At 52.4% G+C, this 20,799-nt stretch overlaps 7 protein-coding genes across 7 annotated transcripts; 6 read left to right on the top strand and 1 right to left on the bottom strand.

The window, feature by feature from the left end:
- Window positions 1-995: 995 nt before the first annotated feature.
- PG994_007463 (uncharacterized protein) lies at window positions 996-1,704 on the top strand (the record flags this gene model as incomplete). Its single annotated transcript, XM_066858872.1, has 2 exons — window positions 996-1,220; window positions 1,462-1,704. The coding sequence occupies 2 exons, from the start codon at window positions 996-998 to the stop codon at window positions 1,702-1,704; spliced, it is 468 nt and encodes a 155-aa protein (XP_066715814.1).
- Window positions 1,705-3,234: 1,530 nt separating this feature from the next.
- PG994_007464 (uncharacterized protein) lies at window positions 3,235-4,395 on the top strand (the record flags this gene model as incomplete). Its single annotated transcript, XM_066858873.1, has 2 exons — window positions 3,235-3,454; window positions 3,518-4,395. The coding sequence occupies 2 exons, from the start codon at window positions 3,235-3,237 to the stop codon at window positions 4,393-4,395; spliced, it is 1,098 nt and encodes a 365-aa protein (XP_066715815.1).
- Window positions 4,396-6,273: 1,878 nt separating this feature from the next.
- On the top strand, window positions 6,274-7,474 carry PG994_007465 (uncharacterized protein; the record flags this gene model as incomplete). Its single annotated transcript, XM_066858874.1, is given in 6 exon segments — window positions 6,274-6,321; window positions 6,386-6,586; window positions 6,694-6,816; window positions 6,834-7,055; window positions 7,091-7,235; window positions 7,368-7,474. The coding sequence occupies 6 exon segments, from the start codon at window positions 6,274-6,276 to the stop codon at window positions 7,472-7,474; spliced, it is 846 nt and encodes a 281-aa protein (XP_066715816.1).
- A 615-nt stretch (window positions 7,475-8,089) lies between these two features.
- Window positions 8,090-9,249, bottom strand: PG994_007466 (uncharacterized protein; the record flags this gene model as incomplete). The annotated part of the gene is made up of 3 exons (XM_066858875.1): window positions 8,090-8,656; window positions 8,694-8,882; window positions 9,142-9,249. 3 exons carry the CDS (start codon window positions 9,247-9,249, stop codon window positions 8,090-8,092), a joined length of 864 nt encoding a protein of 287 aa, XP_066715817.1.
- A 5,083-nt stretch (window positions 9,250-14,332) lies between these two features.
- Window positions 14,333-16,707, top strand: PG994_007467 (uncharacterized protein; the record flags this gene model as incomplete). Its single annotated transcript, XM_066858876.1, has 3 exons — window positions 14,333-14,588; window positions 14,651-15,926; window positions 16,149-16,707. The coding sequence occupies 3 exons, from the start codon at window positions 14,333-14,335 to the stop codon at window positions 16,705-16,707; spliced, it is 2,091 nt and encodes a 696-aa protein (XP_066715818.1).
- Window positions 16,708-18,116: 1,409 nt separating this feature from the next.
- On the top strand, window positions 18,117-18,817 carry PG994_007468 (uncharacterized protein; the record flags this gene model as incomplete). The annotated part of the gene is made up of 3 exons (XM_066858877.1): window positions 18,117-18,495; window positions 18,587-18,646; window positions 18,693-18,817. The coding sequence occupies 3 exons, from the start codon at window positions 18,117-18,119 to the stop codon at window positions 18,815-18,817; spliced, it is 564 nt and encodes a 187-aa protein (XP_066715819.1).
- A 1,000-nt stretch (window positions 18,818-19,817) lies between these two features.
- Window positions 19,818-20,612, top strand: PG994_007469 (uncharacterized protein; the record flags this gene model as incomplete). The annotated part of the gene is made up of 3 exons (XM_066858878.1): window positions 19,818-19,924; window positions 19,998-20,150; window positions 20,237-20,612. The coding sequence occupies 3 exons, from the start codon at window positions 19,818-19,820 to the stop codon at window positions 20,610-20,612; spliced, it is 636 nt and encodes a 211-aa protein (XP_066715820.1).
- Window positions 20,613-20,799: the final 187 nt, after the last annotated feature.

The following is a 20,799-nucleotide window of genomic DNA, read 5'->3' on the forward strand; positions in this document are numbered from 1 at the left end:
GCCCAGAATATCGTGATAGTCTCAGCGTCGTTATCGTCCAGGGACTGAGTACTTATGCGATTGGTACGCATTTGACCACCTCTCGATCAGTCTGGTATGTATGGCCCATACGCCTGCCATTCTCTTGAATCCCCATGGATCATGTACATTACTTACCTACTCAAGTGAATGGGTGTATACGCTGGTGAGGTCTGGTACGAGGCTCATGGGGTTACACAGAACTTTCTATGTCCCTAGTCTGCAGGACGTACTACCAAAGCACAACTTCATGTGATCCTCCATTCAAACAACGTCGAAAGTCGGCTCTCTACTGGTGGTTTGAAGTATCCGTACGGGAGGCTATTAACTACAATAGAAGTGACACTTCATACGACACAGCCAATTGAGGTACATCGCAAACAGTCATCTGGATGCGCTGCTAGGTTTTCACAACGATGGAGCTGCATCTTCTCAAATAGGTATACTTCTTTGACCCTTGGTCGATACCTTATTCCACTTCAGCCCCAAACGCAAATAGGGGCATCCTCCTGCCAGGCCAATGAAGCATCGATGCCCATATAATATTTCCGCTGTTGCGGCATCTTATGAGAATCATAGGGTCTTTCCGGGATAGGCGCCGTCGTACAGCTTATTCATCGCCCCGATAATCCAAGCCTGACGTTGATGACTGGCAAACCCATGAGCGGTGCACAAGGGAAAAGGAAGTATAGGTACTCAAGGGTTGCCCATTGAGCAGCCTACTCGAACGATCTGCATATGTGCTCACTCATGGTCCAGCAGTCTGTTACGTTCTGGGCGACGAGAGACCCGAGGGCGCTTAGCGTCGCTCGGGTTTTCTCCGTCTCTCTCGCCCCTCTGGTACTTCTCGACAATAACGACGAGATATTCGCGTGTAGCTGGTTCGCCGTTGCGTTGATAGCCACGGTGCCCGCCCAACAGGCTGCGTACGCCTCCGCCGCCATGTGGTCTTCGAAGCTGTAAGAAGTGTGAACTTCATGGTCCCCCAGCTCGGACAGTCTCTCGCTGTAGAGCCGTCGCTCAGCGAGCTCCCGGTCAACGTCATAAAACTCCAAACGCATGGCAAGAGCGCGACCACTAGGTCGTCCACTTTGAGCCCGCCGACACCGCCGTCTAGGCGTCGCTGCACGCTGCGCACTTCGGGGGAGGAGGGCGCTGTACCGATAGGTGAGTGCCTCCAGTTTGAAGTAAACACGTTGGCAGTACGTGAGGCCCGGCGGATCGAAGAACGGTACGGGCCAGTCGGGGCCCCCCGAGCAGGTTGTCGCCACGCATGGCACTGTGTGTCTAATATAAGAGAAATCGTATCTGGTTAGTTCCGCTGCTGGTGATCACCCGGTATTCGAAAAAGGGGTGCCTCTTCTCTGAAAGAAACGTCAAACGTGTTCAATGAATTGCTGTCTCACCAAGCCCCATTAATCCCGGAATGACAGCTCTCGATAGCTCGTCGTCGTGGCATCGCGCCGGCCCCAGCAGCCGCAGCAGGGTTGTGAGCCCACCGCAATGGATCACGAGCTTGGTGCCCAGGTGGACGGGTCGCATGACCTCGGCAACGGTCAAGGCCGCAATAGCCGCGAGACTCGTGCTCGCGTAGCATTGCTCCGCACCCCGAGGGCCTGCTGGAGACGGCGCAGGGCAACGCACGGCGGAATCGAGTGCCTCTGGGGAGCCCAGATATGGCAGTAGCGCGTCTAGGAAGTAGGGCCAGAGGCTCAGCCGCATACCTTATTGCGGATGGCCCTGAGCAGCTAACAACTGATATTGGAGGGTTTCTGTTGCCGTCAAGCATGGCTGTATTTCAGGTATGGGCGGTTTACTACCACGTCCTCTCATGCGGCGGCCGAAGCGGAACTTGTGGTAGCTTGCCCCGTCTCCTCTCTCTTGAGATCGAACCAGGGGCATAGAGGCCACAGCCTTCAGAAGAGGTCGTTCATCGGTGATGGCCAGCCGGTAACGATACCTTCTGCTGTTCTATAAACTGGTGGCCTGACTTCGAGATAGATATGGTACAGGGCCGCCCTGACTTGGCATATTGACTGCAAACGGGACGTTTCTCGTCGCACTATTGATAGATCAGTAAAATTGAGTATATGCACTCTCATACTCGTCACTTAGAGACCAAACAAACCTATTGAGAATACCTGTACCTTGCGTTGGCGGCACGTAGAGCATTTGTTGCGTTTCTGAGACCTGGTCATTCCCATGCCAGTTGCACCTCATTGGAATCCTCAAGGTTAACTGGCTTCCTGCATAAGCTGAGCTTTATATACAAGCATTGCACCCCTGTAAACGAAAGACTAAAGGAGATGGATATTGTCAGCAGCAGATAGTTGCGTTGACCAATTATCATGTGCAATAAAAGGCCTAGAGAGTGAGCTCTGCCAGGAAGAGCACTTCCTTGGTCCGGGCCTGGCTACATCGGGAATTCTTGTATTCATAATGATCAAGATCTTACAACCGCGGGATTGATGAATTGCGGCGATGTAGATTACGTAGATCACGCAGCTCACACGCCTAAAGCTGCCTGTTGTTTCGCTTGAATACGAAGTCAGGGATAGATCGCAGGAAAGAACCCGCATGCAGAAGAAGATCTTCGAATGCGAATGCTGCAAACTTGGCGCCTTTGATTTTGGCATATTAATACAGTCGTTTGATGACGATCTTCTGTTTAAGTCATTGAGGTCTAACCTATTATCGATAGTAAGCAAGTCTCCAATCATCAATGAAATAATAAATAAGACAACACACCAACAGCGATATGACGCGGTTGACTATATCCCAGGTTGCCTGCTCTTGGAAGATACGTTGGTGATGCAGTCGTGGCAATCAAGCATCCCAAGCTGCATTAATATTGCAGTGCCCCGGCTCCCCATACCACCAATGGGAGGAGATGATGGTGAACTGCTTCTATTACATTGTCTGAGTGTGGCGCTGCACTAGAGATGTCGAGGTCATATAGAGTTCACATAGTCTCACACGTTCCCCCTCCCTGAACCCCGCGACAGATGCATTATCACAGGCCCTAAGACTACCGCGTTCGCGTGCTGCTTCTGATGTTTACTGTTTTCCATTTTCTCTTCCTTCGGCTCTGGAAACATTCCTAAACTTCAGTATGGGATAGCTAGCCTACGAATATGGAATCCCTCATCAGTCTACTCGGTAGCAAAGTTTCGCAAATCCCTACCATCGTAGGTAGTGTCCTCTTCATCCGGCGAGATGGCAGCGACGGCGGCGCTGCACCATCGCACAAAGGCGCGGATGCGGAGTCTGCAGCCGCAAAAGATTCTCGATTATGGGATACGTCCTGGCCGAGATCTCAAGTTCGGACTTCAACAGAAGAGGGAATGGCGCTTCGCTGAAGAACAAGGGGCGTCGTCAGAGCACCGCTTCTGCATCATCATCATCTACAGGCACATTTACCCGCTCACGTTCACCAGTCAAGCAAGCACTTAAGGGGCGTTCGCGATCCCAGAGGACGAGGTTGCTCCACCATCGCCAGGGATCTACTCACCACCGCCCGCCGTGGAAGCGGCGAGTCGCATTTCCTCCCGGCACTCGTTCATCCCCAAGCCGTCCGACTACTGCAGCGGCTGCGAGACCACCCACGCGCGGAACGAGTTCTCGCCGTGGCAACGGGCCGCGCGGACCACGAGCGGCTGTGCCTGGGGCGCGAGGGCTCGTTCAGCTTGTGCCGGCACCAGCACATCGACTTTGGCGCCATCGAGCAGGCACTACCGCCGGCCGCCCAGCTCTTCTCGCCGGCCGGCGGGGGCGGCGATCCTGCGGTGCGAGGACGAGAGCCACCTCAAGGGCACGCGGCACCACCTGGAGCGCAGCGCGCGGCTCGACCACGAGGCCATGATGCCGCAGGTGACGGTCGGGGTCGAGGACGACGGCGCCGTCGTGCTGTCGACCTACTTCGAGGAGCTCGTCTGCATCGTGCCGGCGGGCGAGCCCCTCCACGCGCGCCACCTGCGCCAGAAGCTCGACCTGCTCCAGGCCGCGTCCACCAACTGCATCTGCGGCCACGTCCACCTCAACAGCGAGTGCATCGTCGACCTCGCCGACTCCATCGACTGCCCGCACCTGCACGAGGCGGACGGCGGGGCCCAGGTCTCGGCGGCGGCGGCCCTGAGCCGCCATGAGGGGGGCGGGACTAGATCGCCCCGCGGGCGACGGTCAGAAGAGGGCTGCTGCGACATGAAGGACTCCATCGGGTTCTGTGACACATGTGATGACACGTGGTTCGGTTTCCGCAGGTGGCGAGGCCGGCCGGACGCCGAGTACCACGAGATCTGGTTATTTGGGCTCAGTTATATCAGTTTTCAGGGCGGCTTCAAGCCGGATTGCTATGCGTGGCGCCAACGGCTGGATTGAGTTATCGGGGCCGTGACTCCTACGTTAATCATCCAGGGGCTAGGATATATACGACATACTACCATCTGTTAATCTTTCTGCAACATCAGACAGCAGTACTGCATCAGAGGCTACCTACATGATCCTGTCATTGCCATGGTTTGCGCCTGAGCACATGTTAACTCAGTTAATCGTATGTGCCGCGGTATCGCGGTGTTCGCAAATGGACCAGAATCCAGGCTAGAAAATTGATTTCGTGCGATCAAATGCTAGCCGTTGAACCCGCCCGTTGAAGCAACAGGCTTTACGTAGCCTACCAAATATATCAACAACTGCTGGCAACTTGATAAGTACCTAATTGGTCACAGCGCTTTCAAGCAATCGAAACAAAAATACATCCCCTTTGGTTATTTCGACATCCCGATGTGCCCGGCATCTCGATTGACGTTCGATAAATCAGGGGCCAGGGGGCCGCTGTAGAAACAAAATTAAGGTGGGCAGGGGCAGGGGCAGGGACTTATATGTTAGCGTTAGCGCATAGCCCGTACTTGCTCATAGCACCTTTCGCTCCGAGGCAACTTCCTTTAGGTGGTGGGGGGTCCGCTGGATCCACTGGAAAGTTGGAAACAGGCATTGGAATTGGAGAGTTGGAGGCACAGCGAACGCAAGCTGCAGACACTTACTGCCCACCCTAGTAACAATCTCATGTTTGCGTGTCCAGGAATAACGGAAATCGCATCCACGGTCTTGGCTTGCGGGATGCCAGCACGACGTCAACTTTCTCTTCTTCACAAACAGCATGGAATAGGGAGGCTTACGGTCCATCTTTTGACTTCTCTTTCTTCTTGGTCGATGGCCCGCGTATAACTTCAATTGCTTGGCCTTGACTTGTCTACACTCTCTTTCTACCACACCTGTGTCGTCGCAATGGGTGTCCGGTCCTTCCTCAGCAGCTCTACGAGCTCGACACCCTCGATACTCGTTTCACGACTGACTCCACGACACCCTACAAGACTATTATAGAATCGCGACACGATACAAGAGCAAACCAGGAAAGAGTAGCCAGGTACAGCGGCAAGACGAAACCATCAAGATGGTGGTCGCCCGAGTTCATCCTCTACTATGTGATCCTTAGCTATGTTATCCCCTATATGCTCTGGGTGGCATATGATGTATCCTCACGTAGGCAACACATGCGCTGAACCTTTCCGTCTCTGTCCCAGGACTGACATACTATCAATTATGTAGCGACAAACCCGCACTATAAGAGTATCGAACGCTTCCTGTCCCCGGGATGGATACCGGGGCGCAAAATCGTAGGCCTCTCTCCCACAAATGCTGTAGCGTTCCGCCGCTGACATCGCATAGGACACTTCCGATGCGCAATATCACACTTTTTGATCCAATGGGCCCTACTTGGCCTCTCTCCTCGTCTTCCACCCCCTCTTGGAAAGCTATACAATTCGATAATACACCCGGTTGCTTCGGTAGCCCCGCGGCCCGGCCGACTCTAGAAGAAGCAGACTTGAGGCTGGACCAGCGAGCCTCCTTCGATTATGTCTTTGCCATAATCTTTCTTCTTGTTCTGCACGGAATTTCTGCATTCAAGGTCCTGACCATCTTGTATATCAATTATCAACTTGCGACCACACTTCCACGAAAGTACATCCCACTCGCGGCATGGGTGTTCAACATTGGTATCTTGTTCGCCAACGAACTAACCAAGGGTTTCAAGTTTGGCGTCATAGCTACCCACCTATTCGGCCGGGCCTAAGAGTCGCTGGTCAGCGAACCGTCATCATTCATTGTTTGGGGGCATTGGCTTGACAGCTATGGAGGCCTCATGAGTCGATGGGAGATTCTCTTCAACATTACTGTGTCCGACTCATCAGTTTTGACATGGATTACTATTGGAGCCTGGATCGGAGAAGCTATAGCCCTGTGGAGGTAAGTCACCACTATAATCCCTCCCGTGACGTGACCAAATACTGATGGACCCAAGAAGAAGCAGCTCGATCCCTCGTCCTTGAGCGAGCGTGAGCGTATCGGGATCCCAGCACAGGCCAAAGACTTCAGCTTCGGCAACTATGTCGCCTACGCCATTTACGCGCCCCTGTACCTCACTGGTCCTATCTTGACGTTCAATGATTTCATCTCGCAGCTGCGCTATCGACCGGCTACGATTGAAACATCGCGCACCATCCGCTACGGTGTCCGTTTTGTAGTGACTCTCTTGGCCATGGAACTAATGCTACACTTCGATTATGTCCAGGCCATTGGCAAGTCTAAACCAAAATGGGACGAGTATTCACGGCCCAGCTCAGCGTGCTGTCGTATTTCAACTTGCACATGATCTGGCTCAAGTTGCTGCTCCCGTGGCGGCTGTTTCGTCTGTGGGCGCTGATTGACGGAATCGACCCTCCGGAGAACATGCTGCGGTGCGTGAGCAACAACTACAGCACATTTGCGTTCTGGAGATCCTGGCATCGGTCTTACAACCGCTGGCTGACGCGGTACCTGTATATCCCCTTGGTGGCTCGTCGTTCAAGGACACCACATCATCGATTCGCTCCATCGCCAACTACATCTTGACGTTCACCTTCGTAGCGCTCTGGCACGATATCCAGTTGAATCTTCTCGTCTGGGGCTGGCTCATTGTCCTTTTCATGCTGCCCGAGATGGTAGGGCGAGCGTTTTTCCCGCTCGCAAATTCGAGAATTGGCCAACATTCTATCGCATGGCCAAGTCCGCTGGCTCTGTTTTCAATATTCTCATGATGATGGCGGCAAACTTGGTCGGATTTGCGTTTGGGGTGGATGGGTTCCGGGAGGTTGTGGCGGGTATGTTTAAGGATCTATTCGGTAAGTCTTCTCACCCCCTTACTCTCTCCCCACTTCATTACACTTGACTTTCATGCCCCTATTGTATTTTAACTATTATGCGCATGCCATTCCATTTGATGTACCATGTCCTATTGCTAACACCTTGCAAAGGCTTCACATTCTTCTTGGCTGCCTGCGGTTCCCTTTTCTGTGGCTGCCATCTTATGATTGAGGTTCGCGAATCTGAACTTCGACGGGGAATCATGACGAAGGGTTAATGAAAAATAAGGGAAGGGAAGGAAGGGTAGCGCTGGCTGGTGCTTCGTGTTAAAGATGCGAATGTATACATAATGAGTGAAGAGTATGAGTGTACCATGAATCCAACAGGGGGACACTCCCTACCGTTGATGTTATTCACATTCCTGACTGGTCTGCTTCCCGAGTCAAAAAGTCGAGCTTTCGCTAGTAATTCTAGGCTTACGTCATGTGGCTGGCCCCTTATTACTAACGAATTATTACCAAATAGCAGACAGCACTTTGTTTCAACTGGGTATATATATGCATTTGCGACGAAATAAGCAAGCAAGTCGCACCCTGCGTTTAAGGGATCTGTTCGAAACCCGTACATTAAAGGAAGTAGCCCATCCAGTTCCAAAAGAGTTCCGGGGGGGGGAAGAAAATATACATGAAAAGCCGTTTTTAATGCAAACCAACCACCTAGCCTCGAGATGGAAAAGCCTCGAAGCCTAATAGCCCCAGATAGGGCCATAGAACGCCGTTCCAAGATGCTTCATATTCAATGATTTCATATCTAATGATATCATACACACTCACTCTCTCGACTCCCTTCATTTTCACAGCACCCCTGCCTTCCTCTCCGGCTCGCGGCCTCGTCACGAAAAGCGCCCCGAATTTCTCTTGGCGAAGTTCGTTGTGCTGATCATCTCGTGCTGGTCCTCCCGGCTGTCCTGCCAGGTCGAGACGTGGGTTGTAGCCATGGGACGACCGCCCTTTGCGAATTTGCCGTCCATGCCCAGCTTTTGCTCGGTGAGCCAACGGCGGGTCCAGATAAGGCCCCAGACGATTCCGAAGACGATGAGGATGGCAACGGCGATGCCGAAGACGTAGGCGGCGACGAGGCCGTTCTTCTGCTTGGCGGGGTCGAGGAAGTCGTAGGTGTAGAAGCCCTTGGTGGCCTTGGTCACGTAGGCGAGCGCGAGGTAGAGGGCCAGGACGACGATGAGCCAGAACATGTGGACGAGCGGGCTCGGGTTGGTGCGCGGGACGATGATCTCGAAGAGGGCGAAGAGGCTGTTCATGGCGTGCATGGCGATGTTGCTCCAAGCGCCGAAGACGGTCGGGAACCAGCCGGGCAGGGCGCCGTAGATCAGGCCCCAGTACACGATGGTGACCAGGAAGGGGTAGCAGGTGATGGTGCTGTAGTAGAAGGCGTGCAGCGCCTGCAGGGGGGCGCGGCCACTTGTCCAGCAGGGCCACGTTCCAGCGCGCGTAGGTGAAAGTGTGGACGGCCGACACCAGGAAGTAGAAGGCCAGGCCCCAGTACGTCAGGTGCGTGAAGAATGAGAACGAGTCCGCCGAGGCCTGGCAGGCGTAGGTCGCGTCCACCGTCGGATGCGTGCACTGCCAGCCCAGCACGACGAAGATGGTCGTGAAGGTGTAGAGCGACTGTGGCACCAAAAAGAACACAAGGAGTCAAATTGTCAGTATAATGGTTCACAAGAATTATGTCGGCACGAACACACGAACACACATGCACAGTCACCAGTTTGCGAAACGCCAAGTCATGGATCGCCAGTCAGATCGATCGCAAACACCCAAAATCGTGGGGTTGCGCGCCTCAACTTAGCCTTAGCGGTCGTTTCGCAAACTGGGAACACATGTAATATGGGGGAGATTCTTTCTTCTTTCTTGATTTTCCACGTACAATGATTGCTCTACAGGCGAACAGAACGTAAGGCGACACCAGCCATGACGTCTCGAACCGATGCGACGGATCCCAGAGATCGTCTCCGAACTTAAAAGCCTTCGCCATTGGTTTCGCACCGATCTGCCCTACTTCGGGTAGCTCCAAAGTAATTTTTTTCTTGTCCGTAAGTTGGAAATCGGAATTACACCTGGCGAAGTCGACTCTTGTTTAATAGACGTGTTGTCGTTCGGGTTCTGGAAGAAGGCTGCCGTTTTCACTACGATTGCGCTGCGTCGTATGAAGCGGGAAAGAAAAAAATAAAAAAAAGGGAAGGCAGCGAGCAACTTTAGATCGTACGGGGGCACACGCGCGCATAAGACGAAGGAGCAGAGCAGTCCCGACAGATCGGAAACAGTGCGATGGATACCTGTCGAGATTGACAAGAAACGGTCGTGCACCAGTTTAAAGGCAGAAACTACTCTCCTCTCGCTCATCTATTCACTTTCGGATTTTGGTGATACACAGAGGGGTAGGTTGTTTCGAATGTCCTTCCCTTTTTTTCTTCTTCGTCTCTTTCCGTTCAGCTGGCGACAATACAATGCTAGGGTCACCATGGTCTAGGATTTGGCCCAGCCACTAATGGGGCAACGCCCATGCCTTTTGGCGCAGAGGTGACCGAGAGTAGCCAAGTCTCATTTGCTCGGCCCACTCAGTCAGGGCAGCAACTCACTCCAGGGACCTGGCCCTTCCTTGCTAGGTCTTTTAGGCCTCCCCCATGTCACGGAGATACGGGCGGATCTACGTTGCAGCTCTTGCGCCCTAAAGTGCTTGAGTGCTTGGGGCAAATCAACAGAGTTGCCATGAATAGGAGGCGAACACACGTGCTGCGATGCCTATGATATGTGACACCCTATATACCAGCCAACATGTTTCCCTGGGCAACCCTCAAGTCCCAAATTCACTTAGAGTGTATCGTAGAATATACCCAAACGAGCAACCCGATTTGTAATGCTTTGATGCACAGCCCTGAGTCCCTGACTCTCTCGACCCCAGCAGAAAGTATGTATCGTGGTTTGCTGAAATCTGCCCATGTCAACCAAGGTTTGCCCTGCTACAGCCTACAGATCCTCCCGTGACGTGTGTCTGATAGATGGCATATCCTAAACAGAGTCGGCGAAACCGTGAGACAGGTTGTGGGTTCTGCGTTAAAGCCCCGCGGCCAAGCCTCAAGCCCGAAACTATATGTCGTGACTACCACCAGAAGCGCTCCGAAGATTTGGCACGGCGAGGACGTGCGCCAGGTTGCTTGAGATGCCCGTTGAGCTATCCTGGTTGACAGGATGCCTAGGTTGCTAGGTTAATACCCAGTACTGTAAGCGCGTCTCTCAGGCGCCAGTTGCGCTTCAAAAAGTCGTGAGACCCCCCTCCGAGGAAGTCCTCTTCTTTCTTACTTACCTACCTATGCGAATACTGATTCAGGTCTATAAAAGAGTCCCGTCAACTTAGCCAGCCGTGGCAGATGCCAACCTCCTTGTGAAGAATCCTAAACCCACTAGATACACACAAGCTCACGTTCATGGTTGTAGCACCCGCCAGCGCTATAGGTTCAAGTGCCACTGCCACTAAAGATCAAAACTCATGGGTTACCTACCCCCCAGATGAATCGTGGGTTGAAGCATACCGGCGTGGTCGAACTTCCACGAGGCTATGAGGCACAGCCTTTCATACCGAAGGAGCGCCACTTGTCCCAGAACGTTGAAGGGTTGGCATTGTGGTATGTATGAAGAATGGCCAATGCGGGAAACTTAGAACGCCCTTGCGGAGTGCATGCGCTGCCGACTGCCTGGAGAAGGCGTCATGTCATGTTCAGGACATCGAGGCATGGACATGCCGCAGAAGTAAGTATGAGCTCAAACAGGCAAAGGCAAACTGCATCAGATCAACCTGGTCCCTAAGCCGCAGGATCTTCCAGGGGATATTGATGAGTAACAATGCTCATATAGTCAATAGTAAGATAATTGCAAAGACGTTCCTATTGAATGTTTAGTATTTTGGGGAGTGCGCAAGAAGAAAAGGGGTGAAGGAAATCGGCAGATTGATGAGTACCTACTAAAAAGGCATGGTTGATGGTGACCTAACGTAGCAACGGCTTCGGGGATCATGTCATGGGGCGTCTTCCGGGGCCAGTGCCACTATTGAGATAAGTAAATGAGCTTGCAAGTGACGGGACTGGCAAATATTGGCCACTATTTGTGCCGGCCAATACAATGGATAATACGCTTGATATGCAAAATGTTGATGGTTCGTCTCCATCTGTTAGGTAATTGTATCAATGCATTCAATGTCAAAAGAAAGGTTGTTAATAACGGTTCGCTAAGATTCTCGGGCATCGACAGCACACGACACGGAGGGAGACCCGTTCTACTCTCCGTCTGCCGTCGTTGTCCGTGTGTGGATCCATAAAGCAAAAAGCAAAAGGTGCGAAGGTATCAGGGAGAGGTAGACCTGTAACCTGTAACATGTAACTTGACGACTGTATGCGTGTGTGTGTTGGATAAGTCTGCCCTGCTCTTCAACCATATGTGATCCTCACCTGCCAAAGTGAGCGGCCGTCTTGTGAGAGCTGATATGAGCTGACCTGAAACCCTATCAGTTAGTACAAGTTCGTGTTCGCGTTGTGGATAAACATGTGTATTGACTCTTGACTCTTGAGTGAGGGAGTCGGTAGGTTTCTGCATGTAGCGATTCGCCCGTCCATCGTCAATCCAGTCGGCAATCGTTCATCGACTCGGTGACAGGTGTGGTAGCCCTTCGGAGGCGTTCATCCATGGAAAAGCAGAGTATGGGACTGGCACGGGAAATTGTTATGTATGCTGCTGCTGCATCTTACATTTTCGGTAATCCAGCCTCGTGTCCTGATAACCCAAGCGGATGGGCGCATCAATCAATGCATTGTACTGTTGGCTATGTGTCATGTATCAAATCCAATTGATGTACATACTTTGCCTCTAGATCGGATGCGTTGTACATGCATGTGCTTAGGTGCATGTGAGTGAGAAACCTTCAAGTTCCATTGATGTCCATCCCTCTGTCACCGCCCGCAATTTACAGTTCCTTCGGATAGACAGCAACCGGATAGACTCCTGTCAGAATGCATCCGAGAAGGAACTGGATATGCAGGTAGTTATATTACTGCTCGGCGGTTATAGGGCTTGACTTACAGACTGTGTGCTTGGGGGGAGTACGCTCTGGGGCCTCGAAGTGAGTGCAGCCTTCCATTCCACAGGCACAGGCCCGTTTAGCGGGCTTCACAGGGGCCTCGACGCTAAGACAGGAGGAGGGAGGGGGTGACGGGGGGCTGGTAACCGTTGGTTGTTGGAAATTCCTCCATGCACGTGGATGTACTCCGTAGGATGCAGGAAGTTTGATTCCAATTCGCTGAACTCTGCACATCATCGAACATAGACCTCGATCGACGAGTGAGTGATACAGTTTGATGGCCAGGCTGTGTCTGTGTCGACAGCTCTACGCACCCCAGGGATCTTCTGCTCAGGGGGTGAAGACGATGCCGAGATCGTGGGAAAGTCCTTTCAATGTTCTAAAATTGATCAGCTTGGTGGATATTGGGTATTGGGCTCGGAGGAGTCGCTGGCAGCTGGCTCGTCCTTTGGCGCTATTAGGGTGGAGAGGCTACGGGCGACCAGGGGCTCAGGGAGACTAGACCCGCTAGAGAGACTAGACCACACACAACTCCAAGCCACCCGGGCCGCCGAGTGTCCTGAAACAGGTCAAGGGACTATCGAAAAGAGGAATGGTCTCTTCGCAGGTGGCCCTAGACGATGTCCGTAAAAGAAGGCCCAAAAAGATTGCGTCCCTGTCCAGGAAGGTCGCCAATCCAAAGAGTGCACCGCCTATCCTATCCTACTCCTTCAGGTAGGCAAGTATGCCCAGCTAGTGTAGGTAGGTAAAAATAAAAAAATAAATGTAGGTGCGTGCCGATTCGCGCCAGTCTGTATCCATAGACATGGATGGATGGGGACCACCATGGATCATGGGGGTTGGTGGAATACGTGGTAAGTGGAATACCTAGTCTGAGTCTGAGATGATATGGCCTGTCATTTCTTCTATTAACTGTTTGTCACCCAAGCCCGCCTGCCCGCCGTCTCACCCGGGATTGCATCTACTTCGGCTCCTACGTTTTTAATAAGTGCCCATTTGTACTGTAGCTGAGTTGCGGCTAGCCCTCTAGGTATGTAACCTAACCTGCCTCTACCTTACTTGCACGCCAAGCTGCAAACCCCATCATCTTGTCTCTCCGGGGCGGTGTTGTTGATGCTCGATTCCTCTCCTTGCCTCTTCCTCTCTTCTCTTTCGTGCCTATCTTGTCAAGGTCCATCCTCTCCTTCGAGACTCTGTATCCTGCTCACACTTACTTCTAGTGAACGGTAGCGAGGCTTCATCCTTCCAATTACGCCATTGAGAATTTCGTTCTAGTCACTCGCTCTATATTGTGTTTCCTTGCTCTATTACCCCCGTTCACCCAATACACACCACTTATTGGACATTTGCCCGAGTCGTTGCGCGTGGCTTCGTTACTCCCGACCTCGACCAGGAGCGTCACGACCGCTACTCTTTCTCGCCCACCATATTCCTTAATTCAAGAGCATATTCGAATGGCGGTGCTTAGTTGGCTGGAGCAGCCCTGATCTCGGCATTCCAAGGCACGAAATATACTAGGAGCCCCCCCTGCGGTGATCTACATTGGTTCCTCGGGGCTCATATACGCACGCACGCACGCACTATAGCTGGAGGTCGATCAATCGCCATAACGCCATATTATCCGATTCTACGAAACCACCCCGACTCGCGCCGCTGCTACTAGTCATCTCTACGTCCGAAGCTCTACTACTCCGTCACTTGTCAGCAATTCAATACATTTGTGTCGGGGTTCTACAGGGTGTCACAAAGGTGCCGCCAAGTCCCACCCGCCACTCAGCTTACAGTTGATACCTACCACCGGAAGAAGCAGGTGGTCGTTGGCCGGCCCTACCTATCCCACCCTCGTTGAGGCACCCTACGCACAAGATCAACCCCGGATCGCTGCAGTTGTACGTGCCAGTGGCCCATGACGTTGGGCCCATCTTATGCAGTAAAAGGGTTTGCTCGGTTGGTTGGTTGTTGATTACATTAACGACAGTTATTCAGCATAATGGCGCTTCCTTTCTCGCTAGAGGACGACGACCTTCCAGTCATGCTCCTCTCCGACTCTGAAGATGAAGAGGACGACAGCATGCCAGTCCATCCTCCCAGCAAATCCCCAAACCGTCCCGCTCCCGATGCCGATTCCAACGACGAAGCCTCCTTGAAACAAATAACGGAAGATGCAGCAGCTAATGTTCCGGCCCATCCCATACCGGCCATGCAAGCACCCTTCGCTGAGTCGCTAGTCGAGGCTACGACCAACAGTGCCGAACAGAAACCGAGGCTAAGTTCGCGGATGCGGATGAACGCAGAGCCTGCTTGCTAGACGCTGCTGCCGATGCCGGACTCCCAGCAGACCTATGGCGACATCGACCCGGACACGTACACCACGAGCTATGGAAGCTCATGGCCCAGATCTCGTTTGGTGTTTATCTTCTTCTCGGTGGCATGGCCAACAGCAATATTCAGGTCGTCAATATCCTCCAGGGCCACATCGACGAGGTAGACGAGTTTCTTGAGACTGCCATGGACGATGTGAATGTAGCCATTGCCGATGTGCAAGATCGTATCAAGCACTTGGAAATACCCATGGAGAACCGGGATACATTTGAGACAATGTTGGAAGATCGCGATTTCCGACTGCAGATAGTCACCGGCAACGAGAAAATCGAGCATATATGCCTTCGGTCGTCTCTCGCTCTTGAAGCCTATCTCGATGATGTGGAGGAAGGTTTGAAAGCCACCAAGGAGTTTTCCATGTATCTGAACGATCAGCAGTCACGGCCGTGGCGCCAGCAAAGGCCGAGTGTCGTGGAGATTTTCGATGCCATGAAGGGCAATGCCGAGGGTTGGTACAAAGCATTTGTAGACCTTCAGGACCTCTCTACCAACCTGGAGGCCATGCTGGCACAACTCAGCCAGATGGTGGCTGAGATGGACCAGCTTGCTGGTGAAGTTAGCCGCCGGACCATTCCAGGCAGCGTGAGTGAACTCATTCACGAGAATCCCGACGAAGAAGATTCCATCGACGACGATTTTCTTGATGATTATCTCGGGGAAGAGGATTTCGTGGAAGAGAAATCCGTGGTCGAGGAGAGTACTGGCCAAAAAGAGAGCCTTGGGGATGCGTTTCAGCTTGACCTGCGAGCCAGTGCGTTGATGCCATTGCAGTTTGGTCTTGATTCGTTTCCTGAACCCCCCCATGCAAGTGATGCGCACACCACCATGCCCGAGCCCGCCAATGCAAGCGAGCCGCACACCGTGGACTCTGAACCCACCCTCGGAAGCGGTCGGTATTCGGCAGGCTCTTCTCGTGCCTCGGAAGGTTCAGGCAGATCGAGCCCACGGACAGAATCCAGTCGAAGTAGGCCATGCTCCGATGCTCAGTCCCAGGCACACTCAGCGCCAACCTCTCCCAAGAGTCCCTCGCAGAAGTCACCGCCGTCGTCTCCTGCCGCAAAAGACACGCTGCCGCAAACGTTTTATCAACCACCTGCAAAACGAGAGTCTACTTTGAAACGCGGCCCTACTCTTGAGATTCTCATAGCACCAGAACCCGTTATAGTGGACTTCGATGAAGATGACGATGACGATGATGATGGGTCGTTTTCCTGGACGATGACGAGGACGATCATGGAGCCCCGAGTCCCACCGAAGACCTAGGCTTATACATCCTTCAACCGCGCACTTACACACCTCAGCCCCCCGAGCCTCTGCCATCTCCAATGATACGTAACGATCCGTCGTCCCCCCGGGGAATCGAATCACCAGAACAAGAAGACACCCCCAGGCGAACGTCGTTGCGGCAACGACTGTCTCTTCAGAGGAAGCAATCCTCCCGTGTCCATCCAAGTGCCGCCAAGGAGTACGAACCGACCAAGACCACCTCCGCCGCCTCGGGTTTCGACTTATCAGAACACAACTTCGGTTTACGTCCCAGAGCAGGAACGACGGCCTACGGTTCACTCAGTGCCCGAAACTTTTGACCAACTGTCTCCGCCAAGTTTCCCAAATAACGGAAATATGCTCCAATCGCCCTTGAGTGATCAGCATCACTTCCGGCCAGTCCAGGCTAGCCCCCATTCCCCATTGCAGCGGCCTTGGACCTCGGGCAACGTCAGTCAGATGGCTCCTCGACCGCACACTTCGGCTACAACCCGCGATTACAACCAGGGCCCCCACCAACGCAACACGCCCTCTGCGATGACCATGAGTAGGCTGAGCAATGTCTCGACACTGAACCCGGAGAATGGGGATAGTAAAACCCTGAAGAAGAAAAAGGAGCGCTTTTGGGTGGCTGAAGAAGGCATTTGCCCTGGACGAAGAGGAGCGTCTGGCATTCGAGGCCAGGAGGCAACAACAAGTTCCAATGCCATATTATGATGAACGCAGTCCAAGGTACTTGGATGGAAGGCGCGTGGACGACCACAGGCGTTATTAATACCCACGAAACCCGGGCAGGCAGGAAACCTGAAACGCGTTTAATCGTTGCCAATATCATGGCGAACAACATAATCAACAATAATCTGAGACACGGCTTAGTTATCGAACCCAAAATCACCCGGCGTTTGCAAAAAGTCTTTAAGGCAGGCGTATGCTGTGTGCGACATGTCTTGGAGCCCCGGCCCTACCGCGCCCGGTCACCACGTTAGTAACATGCATACTTGCTTATTGCATCACAACCAATTTGATACCCATACGCGGCATATATATATAATTACTACGATGGCGCTGCATTGCAGTCGGTTGCGCCACGGCTCGGCAATGCTAGAGTCATCGGACCCATTCCGTGAGGAAAAGTATCTTGGCAAGGAAGTGATGAGTGAGGTCAGGGGGATGGAAGATATGGTAATACTATTACTGGCACAAGAAGGGGGCGATGCCAATTGATTGGGGGGGGGGGGGCGAAGAGGCGCCATGTATGGGAACGTCTAATGTGTATCTTAGGCCTTCTGGGATCTGGTTTTTTTTTGTCTTATTTTCTGAAAAGTACGAGCAAGGAGTTGGAGGCATTTGGAAAGACAAAGGTTACGTGTCAGTGCGATTTCATATCTGGAGATTTCCGTCTACACCTGCTTAGCTAGCTTCGCCCTCGTTACACGTGCTGGGGATACCTCCTTCGCGGAGCAAACCTCACATTGATAAGAAAATCAAAAATTGTCGACATGATACGCCATCATTCTCGGGGAAATGGTGAACCGCTAGGACTGTGGCCGCGCTCGATGATAACTCCTACAAGCGATACGCGCTTTATGTCAGGACAGGGTGATATACCGAGGTGCTAAGGACAGAGATTCTACCTACCTAGGTATTGTGCTTGATATATACAGATACAGAAAGAAGGCTTCTTGTCTGTTCAAAGTTGGTATCCTTTCGTCGTTTGTTTGGGTTTCCCTGGCCCAAATAAGATTCGTTCATTCTGAGTTGGGGTCTGCAGGTACGATTGTGGTCCTCCATCATGGTTTCCTAGGTATTCATCGCGTCCAGCTGTCGCATCAACAACTGTGAAGTTTTGTGGTAGTGCGTTTGGCCTTCTCCATCGTCTCAAGTTTCACTGTGGCCAACGGGCAGGTGCATATCGTCGGTTGCTTTTACCTACCTGTTTGGGCTGCGACTTTCAGAGGTTTGTCCTGGTACTCTTCTTCCTGGAAACAGCAAATATTGCACTTGACCTTCATTTTCTCAAATACTTCTACCACCACAATACTTGATGGTGTACCAGACCCCCCAACTGAGGTCATTTGGTTCCTTCTGTTGTACACTACTTGTACCCATCATCACCGGTCCCAAAGATGGCCTTTCGACACGACTACGGCTTTGAAAAGATGCGTGAAGATGCAATGCGCCAGGCAACCGAGAAAATTGACCTTAACGTTCAAGTAAAAAAGCGTCTGCTATGCCTGGAACTGCAGTCTGCGATTGATAAAATTGAGCAGGACGCACGTCAGGAGCTCCAGGCAGAACTTCAGGAGATCGACAATCAGTTCGGCGGGCTCATCGAGGCCGATAGACCTCTTGATTCTTTTCAGTTGGTCCCTGGCCAAGCCGGCGGTACTGGGACAAGCGAATCTGATTCAAGAAACCCCAACTTACAACCTGAAGCACAATCACCTGCTTTAGGTCGTGAATCGTCGATTCTGTCCTCGGAGATGAAAGACAGCGCCGTCACAAGTACGTATACATGTATCCTGGAGTGTTTGGTGCTTTGGCGGCTCACACTCTCTAGAATGATCACGAAGTCTTGTATCGTTTGCTGATGTAGGGGCTACTGGAAGCGATTCTCCAAAGTCCGCATCTCGAGGACGTTCAAATAAGAAAGCGAGTAAGTGGGTTGCCATTTGTATTTGACCAAACTACTTTACCTACAGTTCTTGAAGGACTAAGCCCGGCGACTGTGCAGCAATCTGAGTCTGAGGAGAGCGACGCTTCATGGGGGATATCCACGAGGAAATCCCCTGCAGACTGCCGAAACCAAATACATCAAGGCCATTGACCACCCCGGAGTCTGGAGGCCCGGCCAATGATGCAGCGTCGCCTACGTCCAGTATTAAAGCCATATCTGGATCTTACCTAGCAAGCAGCCTGCCACGTCCAAGACGCTGCGTTGCTGATCGAAAAGACTACAACGTAAAGGGGTACTACAGAGACAGGCATATATGAATCTTCTGACCGGCGATAAGCGGATGCCAGCTACGAAGAAACGGGGCAGTATGAGACGTTGATTGCTAAATGATATGGCCAAGACTAGTGCAGAAACAAAAGGAAGACAGCAGGCATTTGCAACCACTTAGGTTAGATAATATCGTAGCTGAATAAAGACATGGAGGACTGCATCAGCCACATCGACCACAGGCGACTGGCGACGTAGTAGTTCCTATGGTGATGCGCTAAGCAGGGATAGACGATCAAAGCCACATATGACGTTGTTGATTGGATTGTCCCGCGGTGCCGGGGTAGCAAGGTAGGTAGCAGCCAGCCCAGGCTAACCTAGGAAGTGGGCTGGAGCTTCTTTCACAACCTGACGTTACGTATGCGTTGGAAAAGACAGAAAAGACAGACCAGCAGGACCAAGCCCGAGTGAACACACACAGCTAGGTTACAGCTTTGGGCCCTGTTGTTATCCTGAAGTACACACGAACCGCCCCAGGCTACATAAGTCCTGCATCCGCCCAATCACCCAGTCTGACTACCTTTTCCCCATCTCCCTGCCGTCACACACTCAGGAAGAAATCCATTTCTAGGAGACCCGAGAGAGAAACCCATTATCTTCTTCCTTTTCTCACATCCTCCTGCTAACCTACCACACTACACCAAGGTCTTTCAGGACTCAACCATACCATCCATCCCACTATTTCCGTGACCCTTCCACCACCCGAAGCCATTGTCATATCGCATACCATCCAACACCGCAGCCAAGATGACGCTCTACTACTCTCTTGTGGGTTTGCCTTGCTCTCAACCCCGCTTCGGCGCAAGCTAAGTTGCAGACGGGGATGCTAACGTTCTATAACCAGGTCTTCCTGCTCCTGGTGGCAGAGATGGCCCTGTTCATGGGGCTCATCGTCCCCATGCCTTTCGGGGTCCGCCGAAAGATCTTTACGTATGTTCCAGCGAACCTATGCCGCGGTACCCGTGGCAATTGGCCGCCTGACCACCTGCTAACGTCATCCCAGCTTCATTTCGGAGAGTAAACTCGTAGCGAAGCTACAATATGGATTGAAGATAACCTTCATTTTCATATTGATTCTGTTCATTGACAGTGTCAACCGCGTTTATCGCGTGCAAATCGAGCTGGCTGCAGCAACCGACTCTAACAAGGGTAGCGCGTAAGTCTTTGTTCTCCTGCTCTCGGCTTGTCGTATCGACCAGCCTACCATAGATCGCCTGAAGCTGACCGGAAACGATGATATAGCGCCATCATGGGCCACGAGCGCCTCGAAGTCCAGGCACGCAAGTTCTACTCGCAGCGCAACATGTACCTCTGCGGCTTCACCCTGTTTTTGTCGCTCATTCTCAACCGCACCTACATGATGATCCTTGAGGTCCTCCGCCTCGAGGAGAAGGTCAAGCAATACGAGGGCACCGACAAGAACACGAAGCAGAGCGCCAAGCTTGCCCAGGCGGGAGAGGCCGGCGAGATCGGTACCCTCCGTCGCCAGCTCGAGGCCAAGGACCGTGACATCGCCACCCTCAAGAAGCAGTCCGAAGGTCTCCAGAAGGAGTACCACGACCTGACCGAGAAGTACGGGGCCACCCAGCCCCCCGCCGGTACCCGCAAGGATAAATAAACTAGACCGACCCTATATACAACCCTTCTAATCCGTGGTTGAGCACGAATTAGCAGCAACCCCCCCCCCCCCACCCTCAAAAAAAAAAAAAAAAAATCAAGGTGCTCGTTCACGATTATACGCTTGTATGAGACTGGGCAGAAGCGATCGACGTCATAGGAAGTGGTCGTGTGATATACCGAATGGG

This window comes from Apiospora phragmitis (genome assembly GCF_038363925.1).
Source record: "Apiospora phragmitis strain CBS 135458 chromosome Unknown utg000007l:1.0-2108841.0:1.0-2111359.0, whole genome shotgun sequence".
Classification (NCBI taxonomy): domain Eukaryota; kingdom Fungi; phylum Ascomycota; class Sordariomycetes; order Amphisphaeriales; family Apiosporaceae; genus Apiospora; species Apiospora phragmitis.